The sequence below is a fragment of the Lygodium microphyllum genome, chromosome 28 (genome assembly GCF_053477565.2).
Source record: "Lygodium microphyllum isolate KBCC chromosome 28, Lygodium_microphyllum_v1.1.10, whole genome shotgun sequence".
Lineage (NCBI taxonomy): Eukaryota > Viridiplantae > Streptophyta > Polypodiopsida > Schizaeales > Lygodiaceae > Lygodium > Lygodium microphyllum.
Genome location: NC_141162.1, coordinates 95,825,472 through 95,834,853, shown reverse-complemented (window position 1 = coordinate 95,834,853; position 9,382 = coordinate 95,825,472). Strand labels below are relative to the sequence as shown.

The 9,382-nt window shown below is 41.6% G+C and overlaps 1 protein-coding gene across 1 annotated transcript in view; it reads left to right on the top strand.

Annotated features, from left to right (window-relative positions):
• Positions 1-1,271: 1,271 nt before the first annotated feature.
• LOC148011776 (NAD(P)-binding Rossmann-fold superfamily protein) overlaps positions 1,272-9,382 on the top strand; it is a 65,532-nt gene continuing 57,421 nt past the window's right edge. The window contains exon 1 of the mRNA XM_087670685.1: positions 1,272-1,534. Within this exon, the coding sequence (XP_087526811.1) occupies positions 1,477-1,534 (58 nt within the window). The 5' untranslated portion in view covers positions 1,272-1,476. The remainder of the gene's footprint in view (positions 1,535-9,382) is intronic.

Here is a 9,382-nt window from a genome sequence, read left to right as displayed (position 1 = left end):
TACCAGCTCTAGGATGATGATAATGGAAGCTTGTTACCTTTGGAGTCACTCAAAGACTCATTTGGCTTGACCACTAGGGAGTATTGTTTCTTTCAACGACTTTTGGCTTAGGTAAGGGAAGATTGGCCTACTTCTTGCATCAACTAAAGTTTTCCTCCACTACTAGCACTAACTAGACAAGTTGGCAAGCAACTAGTAAGATGTTAGAAAAGAAAGGACTTCTCTCCCCTGTCACGTGCCATTCCTCTCTGTCTCTTAGTGAAAATGGAAGAAATGTTCCCCTTTCGCAACCTTGCCACTTGGCAACAATGAAGAATCACAAGGGTGTGGAAAACCACTCCATCTTACCATCTGAACCTATTTAGATGGGGACTATTGCTGAGGAAACTACCACTCAGGGCAAGGCTTGCCAAAAGAAATCCTATTTCCCCCCTTTGCCCCATTTGCAAAAGGCACAAAGAAGACAAAAAACACCTCTTTTGGGACTGCATAGCAATTGAACCTTTATGGCATAGGACTAGGAAGTGGTTGAAAGGTGCTAATCTAAGAATTGATTTCAGTTTTGGAACTGTTTTCCTTGGAGATAGTGGCTCCTTGGATGAGACTTTATGGAGGTTGGTCTTGTTGGTTTCCACAGTAGTCATGAAATTTGTTTGGAGAGAGTAGAAGGAACTCCACCGTGCTTTTGGATGATTTGATTCGCTAAGTCCTTCTGAATGTGCAGAGCATCTAAAGGAGGAAATTTTAATGATCTTGAAAGCTTGTGAAACTGAACACTGGGTGTTCAAGTTTTTTTGTAAAAAGCTAAAGTTCTCATCTTAGATTTGTTTTGGGCCATTGGCCAACCAAACCATTTTCAAATGGTGATGTAAATATTTCCTTACCACATGAATGAATGGAAAAGTGCATTACAAAAAAAATAATTTTTCTAGCAAAGTTGTGAACTAATTGCAATACTATAGCTATAATAGTGGTAGCCCTTTTACACCAAGTGACTTTGGTAGTTTATTAGGTACCCTTAGAGTGCCCCAAACAAAGATATCTAATTGTGTGTCCCTAGGAATCGAGCATAGAGTCTTACGCAGCATGCATGATGCCTTAATGACAGCAACTCTAAATGTTCATGCGTGTAAGTTGAATTTGCACTAGAGCACTAGTTAGTCTTAACGAATATGGCTAAACAATGTATTCATATATTCTAGTTATTATTAATCTTAACGAATTTGGCTAAATAACGTGTTCATATTCTCATGATTCCATACCCCATTCCTAATTAAAATTTAGTGCATTCAGAAACGGGCCTCTCTGTGAGGTCCGCGACGAAAGACGCCCTTCTCTTGCTCGAGTTTGTGTCGGATTCTGCGGCGAGCTGTTTGTACCGCTTCATCTGCAAGCTCGTGCTCTAGACAGAAACGGCATTACAGGGGCCTTTTGCCTCCCCATTTCAGCAGATTCTTAAAACAAGGAAAAGCAGGTATGGCCAGCCGTGCTGCTGCCGCTTTTGCTCGGAGAACGCCGCACGATCCTTTAACAGGTACGTCTAAATCTCTTCAATCTCGGCAGGAAATGGAAATCTGCACAGTAGCTTGGTTGGATGGCAAAAATCAAGCTTTTTCACACACTTCACAGAGAGAGAGAGAGAGAGAGAGAGAGAGAGAGAGAGAGAGAGAGAGAGAGAGAGAGAGAGAGAGAGAGAGAGAGAGAGAGAGAGAGAGAGAGAGATTATTCGTCCTTTAAATGATTTGCTATGAAATTTCGACCAATCCACACACGCTGTTGGTTATATCATCAGAACTCAAACTCTAAGCTTCAACATGTAAGACATTCGTGTTTAACCAGCATAATTGCATCTCGCTTCTGTCAACATTTCTGATCTCACCACCAATGACAAGGTGCATTGCTTCCTAAGGGGGTGCCTGATGCCGATGTCTCCTGCTGCGGTTTGACCAAAGTCTTAACTAAACGTTTTACTCTTGCACATATCATGGGTTGGGCGTGTATCTTGACATTTGGGCTTGCACCTATATGGTCAGCAGGGCTGCCATTTATTCCTTCTGGGTGGCTCATTTATGCTGCCGATTGGCATTTGTTGCCTCCACTATGCTGGCCGACCTGTCCTCTAGGGTGGCACCCCAGCTGTCTATATGTGCATGCTCCTCCGATCTTGCATCCAATTCTGGAGAGAGGGAGACTCAAGGGACTGCTGGTCAGTGTGCTGGTACCCTGGTGGTAGTGCACTGTTCATCTTGCACTTCTCTCTATGGTTTCCACGGCTTGTTCATTCCGAGTTCTTGTGTTCATATATCATTGAACACTGTGTCAGTGTTCATGCTTTGTCTTTTTGCGCTTCTGTTCATTTACGCATTCTCACGTGGTTTTGGCCTCCCAGTGGGCCTAGACCCCATGCTGGAAAATGCAATACTTGTTTTGCGATGTTTGGAGGGCAATGTTGAGTCCTCAGACAGCTAGAATCTTCAACTTTGGTGCTTTTTGCTGCTGTTTACTGACCGATTTCAGGTCTGCCATTGCTGTGTTTACTGCTATGGAAGCTGCTGAACATTGCATTTTTGCTGCCCCTCCCCCGGTTTTGTTGTGGGCAGCCTATTCTTCTAGCATCAACTGTCACCAAGGCTGGAAAAGTTGTCATCCACTGTTCTTCAACCTCCTAGATCAGGCTTTTTGGGCTGGATCCGCTCCTGATTGAGATAAACATGTGTGTTTGCTGAAAATGCTCTACTATTTCCAATCCATCGGGACATGCATAGACTCACATATGAAATGGCATATTTGCTAGTAGTGGATCCTCCCAAAATTAGGGTTTTGACTTATGGGACACAAAAGCTTTGGTAATCTTGAGTTTTGGGGCTGTTTTATAGAATTAATGAAGGTTTAATGTGTAATGCATCCTTTTTAGCTCAACTTTGCACTAGTAAATGTCCAATCATAATTCTATATATCTATGGCTATCAAAGTGGTGGCCACTACACTAGTGAATAGCCAAGAGGTGCTAGGTGGCTGGCAGCAGCTGGGAAAAAGGCCGCCTGGTGTGGTAGCAATCAGCAAGGGCAGGATAGCAGTTAGATGTGGAGTTGATGTTTGAAATTTGCAAACAAGAATAGATAACCTACAAAAAAGGGACAAGTTGAGTGGCTAGGTAGCCTCCTCCCAAAATCAGGGTTGTGGCTTATGGGACAAACTTTGGTAATCTTTAAGTTTTGTGCTGGTAATTCCCTGATCAAGCACTTAATTACAGCAATCAACAAATAACCATAAATTGAAATGAAATTTACCTTAAAAATCTTGGACTTTAGACAGCCTGTTGTCCCCAAAGTTGACGCCCCTTTTGGTATTTCTTTAACTTCAATTGCCAATGGACCGATTACAAGCCAAGATTCCACGATCTTCTTGGCTAATCCAAAAGCCCCTTATTGGTCCAACAATTAGCAAACAAATTGGGCAATTTGCCCCTTGAATTTCACCTAGGATTTACTCTAATTGGATCCCAACTAGCCAAATGCTGCGCCAAATTTACAATGGATGACTGGCCATTTGAAATCCCTATTATACCAAAATTATAGGTGCTGATTTCAGTGTACAATGTCTTCTATTGATGGCACAGGTCATGAGGTGGTTGCGAATCCCTAATTTCTATAGAAATTTAGGGTTTATAGCAAAAATTCCTCTATTGATGGCACAGGTCATGAGGTGGTTGCTAAACCCTAATTTTTGCAGAAATATAGGGTTTATAACAGAAATTCCTTTGCTGTCCACAAAATGTGGTTGAGATCTACTCCAAATGGTTGAGAAATGTTGAGATCTCCTGAGAATTGGTTGGAATAGGTGAGAATGCTAGTGAGAGAGAGAGGGAAAGTTCAGAGTCTCCACATAGGAAAACCCCTAAATTTGCCTACAGCCTACACTAATCAGCATTTAATGCTATCGCTTGTTGCTTGGAGCCTCTAGAATGATGTCGTTTGTTGCTGATGGAGGTTTTCTTGTTGTCACCAACCCCAAAATGGCTCTTGTTCTGTCGTAGCCTCCAATGGTTGTGTTCTTTGCAGTAAATTGAACTAGTAGCCCCTTCTTGCTCTCTCTTAGATTTCGAACCACCTGAATGTCATCTGCCAAAAACATTTTCTCAGTTTGCATGGGTATTTTTGCCTAGTGACAACCTTTTAAAACCTTTTTCAGTATTTTTCAGCCATTAAATTAATTTTTAAAATTAAATAATTTTAAAATCTAAATTTAGTCCTTCAAACCTTGCCCAAAATTAAATGTGTCTATCCATAATTAAATTGGCTAGGCCATTTGCAACCTAGAGTGGTCCCCAATCTTTGTTGATCCTCAGACTGTCATTAATTAATTAATCAATGCAATTTTCTAGTACCAATATTGACACTTATTGGCTAAACAAATGTCCTAGGTTCAAAACTAGCACGAATTGACTATCAAAATCTAGTCGGCATAACTTATCACAACTTTTGCCGCTGATATGCGTTGCATCCTCGAGGTCCTTAGTCTGTTACCATGAAATAATTGCAATATGCATCACATGTGCTAAACAACCTTACACATTTGATTAATAACCTAATCAAATGTTATTAGCAAGATTAAACTATCTCAAAATTTCACATATCCCTGTGTTGACACTTGTTACTTCGAGGAATATGATCTATGCCATGATCTTTAGGTTGTTCAGGCGATAGCTGCCCTGGAAGTGATTGAGAGAAGCAAGTAACATACATTTTCAAAAATGACATGCGATTCTTTTGTAACTTAGACATATTCTTAACATTCTTACTATCATCCTTATCCTTAGTAAAAACCAAGTACACTGAAAGATGATTTTTCATTACTTTAAAAATGGCAACTAGAGATACAATAGGGAGAGATTCCCCTTTTAACTTTACATTGAGTGTGAATGTCTTTCCTTTATGCTGAATAGTGATCACTTTTGTATGTGAATCAATCATTGTATGTATACATTGACACTATGGCATGCTAAGCAACACATTATAACCCTCAAGTGGAGCAATGGATAACTCTTTATTGTCCACATATCCTTGTATATGCAACCGAAGCTTTCCAATGAGCGGTGTGATGGACTCCTCATGGCTTTTACATACCATTTCAACTTCTCCCATGGGTCTTATCTCATCCTCTCTAATGCCTAGACGAGCTACAATGTCTACAGAGATGAAGTTGGTTCGTGCATCATTATCAAAGAATATCAATGCATGCTAGTCTCAAATTTTGACTGATGCTGTGCACAACTCAGTAGCATCATCATTGGGCTGATCATTAATAACATTATGTACCAATCCCATTGATATTTTGGGCTTCTTTTTCTTAGAATCTCCTTGATTTTTTGATTTCTCAGCTTGCTACCTATTGGGATAGTAATGTGACCCTCTTGTTCACAAATAAAGCATTTATTTGCAGCCATCGATTCCCTACGTTGTGCTAGTGTTTTCAAGCCCCTTCTTTGGTAATGTGGCCTCTTTTTAGGCTGATTTTCAGATTTGCTCATTTTCTCAGTCTTAAAACAACTTTTTATTCGGTCTCTCCCTACTCTCTAGAAAGCTCGAATCCTTCCAGGTAGCGAAGTATATGTTGTAGCAGCAATCTCTATAAGTTGAGACATGCTAGAGATAGTGGATTTAAAACAACTTTTTATTCGGTCTCTCTCCACTCTCTAGAAAGCTCGAATCCTTCCATGTAGCGAAGTATATGTTGTAGCAGTAGTCTCTATAAGTTGAGGCATGCTAGAGATGGTGGATTTAATGCAAAAATTCCCTATTCCTTTAGATAGCCTACAAGCATATTTTCCACTTGTTCATGAAGGGATACAGGGTGATAAGAAGTGATGCGCAGCAATGCATCCCAAAACTTCTTATTGTATTGCTCTGAATTTTTGCATTTCTTAGCATCCAACTTGTTTCAAGCTATCATGATGTCCACCTCAAAGGTACTTGGCAACCAATTCGATGCAAACATTTGCTTGAATTGTATCCATGTTGACAGTGCTCTACCTTGCATCAAGAGTGGACCACCTTGCAATGCATTCTCCTTTAAGAAAGTGGCTGTCTTTCAAATCTTTGAGGATTTCGTGAAGTTTCCCCTTGAATAGGTTGTATCAAATTGTTGAATGAAAGTCAAAGCTTTTAGTCTATCTTGTGTATCACTGAAGGACTCGAACTTCATTGCTTTTCCACCCTCATCATAGTTCTTTGTTGCCCCATTGGTTGTCAAGTTGCCATACAGTGGCGGTTGTAAAAAGGGTGCATTTGCTGAATTTTCATGAAAACCAATAACAAATGGAGCATTTGCATGATCGGCAGTCATTCCTTGAGCCCCACGAGTGTTCGAGGGTGCAGATGCATCACCAAATATTCTGCTTTGTGCCACAAGCATCAAGCCAATGCTGCCATACATAGGGTTTTGCACATTATGCCATACCTTTCAAGTTTTCGTATGCGCTTCCTCTCCAATCATAGCCTAAAAAATTGTGCTACTACCAAAGTATCATGGCTACCCTTGTTAGAGATTGGCATTTCTTGGACATGAAGTTTCATTTTTGAGCAGTTTTTTGTAGTTGCAGCAGGCAGGCCACATGGCAGTCGGTCCGTACAGGTGACATCAAGAGGCGGCAGGCAGCGTAGATGCCATGTGACACAGCAGGGTAGTTAGTCAGGTGCAGGTGCAGTTGGCTGGGCAGTTGGCCAACTTGTATTATTTATGGCATTTTTTGTGGGCTATTTATTTGGCCTAGCCTCCACACACTTACACAATTTAGATCTTAGGTTTCCAAGTTGTTGATCATGGAGACTGCCCTCAGGGTTCATAGAGTGTGAGATCTTCGAGGTAGAGACATATGCTTTGCACTTGTGTACATATTTGCATCCTTATACAACATTCTTCGTTGCAGATTTTTTGTGTTCCACTATCTCTTTCTCTCTCTCTCTCTCTCTTTCCTCTCTCTTCGTTCACTCTGTCTTGGTTATATGCTTCCACATTGCTTGACTTTGACATGATATCAAAGCATTAAAGGATTGACCAAGGGTGGACCTACTTGAAGAGGAGATTTCAATGCGACACAAGGCTGCTTTTTCAGTATTCAAGGGTGAACAGGAGGATTGCACATCAGAACAAGGTTGAGGCGAGCGTGGGTGTGTGAGAAAGGAGCAAATTTGTTGAAGCTGTTGCTGATTTTTGCTGTTTGACAAGAAAGAAGGTTGCGTTTTGGGCCTTCAAGTGTAGATTTTACCTTTTCATTGCCTCCGGCAGGTGAAGGAGCGGGACAAGCGGTGAAGAGCCCTAGCAAGTTGCATTCATAGAGTTAGAGGGGGTTGCTTTTTGTGTTTCGTGTAGATATTGTAGGTGAAGATGTCTTTTGAGGCCGAGACAGAGTTTCAGGTGATCATGGACTGGAGGGTGTCCATGTTATTGGCTCTTTCATTAGATCAAAAGCTTGATGGTGAGAACTACCACATTTGGCGGGTTATGGCACTTGCCATTTTGGAGCTCTATGATTTGGCGGAGATTGTTACGGAGGGTATTCATTGTCCTTCGCGAGACGAGTTTAGACTCTCTTCAAGTGATAAGTCGGAGTTGGCAAAGGCTTAAGCACATCGGAACAAACTCAATGCTCGCAGATGCTCGTTTTTCTCTCTTATGTACTACAACTGTGATCTCTCATATAGAGCATTTGATGGTGGCTCAAGAGATATGGTTGGAGTTCGATTAGATGTATAATCGCATGACTGTCATGAAATGAATTTCTTTGGAAGTGCAAATAAGGACCATGAGTGTCAACAAGTCATTTTCTATGCGGGAGCATATTAACATGCAGAGGCAGCTTCAAATGCAAGTACAAAACATTGGGAAGGTGATCACTTCAGAAGACATGGCGATAATTTTTCTTTCACAGTTATTGCTCCATTTCAGTGGTTTTTATTCTGCCTTGATTGCCTGAGGGCAATCTGAGACTCTTCGGTGGGAGGAGTTGGTTTCTATGGTCTTGGACCAAGAGGAGCGGTTGAAAGGGACCAATGCTTCAAAATCGAAGGCATTGGTAGGTCAATCCTCTCAGAAGAAGGGGAAGGATTGAAAGGAGGAGGAAGAGGACAAATCAAAGGAGGACAAAGAAAAGAAGTCCACTTGTCACATTTGTGGTGGCAAGACAGGTCACTGGAAGAAGGATTGCCCTGACAAGGAGAAGAAGGAGAAATCTTCAAAGGATTTTGGAGCGGTGGCTGCTCCTCATCAGCTGCTTTTCTCCACTTGGAGGTGGTTGAGGCATTGTCCTTGAAGGCCTCTAATATTACATTACTCGGGAGTGGATTATTGATAGTGGTGCCTCACGGCACATGACTCCTTCAGCAAGTCTTTCTCATTTATGGCATTCGCATGGCCAAGTTCTCATTGGTGATAGCTCTTCTATCAGATAACATGCATCTTATTCTAGATAGACGGTAAGGTGGTGCCCATACATCTGAGGTTCTTTATGTGTTGGCCTTGGGATACCATCTACTTTTGGTAAACAAGATTTATGCCCTCGGCCTTTTGGTCGAGTTTGATGTGGATTTTTTTTGGATTCTTGATCGTGGATCGAGACAAGTTCTTACTTTAGGTTATGAGGAGAATAGAGTCTATAAGTTGCAGTCTTCTTTTGCCTTGACTTCTCTTCTTCTTACCTCTCAAACTCAGTCCGAGCTTTGGCATTCTTGGTTTGGCCACCTCAACTATGATTACCTATGGAAGGTGTCTAAGGGACAACTTGTTTGAGGTTTTTCGAATATTGTGGTGAGCAAGCAGCCTTGTGTATCTTGCATCCATGGGAAGCAAACTTGTTATGCTATTCCTAGCAAGGCTTCGAGGTGGTCTTCAACATCCTTGGAGCTTGTTTCTACCGATCTTTGTGGACTGATGAGGATGGAGTCCGTTAAAGAGGGCTTGTATTTCATGCTAATTGTGGATGATCATAGCAGGATGACCTGTGCTTATTTCTTGAAGCTGAAGTCGGAGGTTTTCTCCAACTTTATGGATTGGTTGCTCTTTGAGGAGAATCTATCGAGCCGGAAATTGAAGAGTTGACAATCGGGTAAGGGCAGAGAAATTATTTCTAATGAGCTTGCTCGTTTTTGTGCAGATTGCGGTATCCACCAGGAGTTTGCCAACACAAACACCCCTCAAGAGAATGGCATATTGTAGCGGAAGAATCGTAGTGTGATCGAGATGGCCTGTACCATGATGGAGCATCAACAAACACGTCAGCATCTATGGACTGATGCTGTGGCTACTATAGTTCACATTCTTAATCAATTCCCTACTTCTATTGTTGGTATGACCCCTTATGAGGCGTATTTTGGGTCTAAGCCAG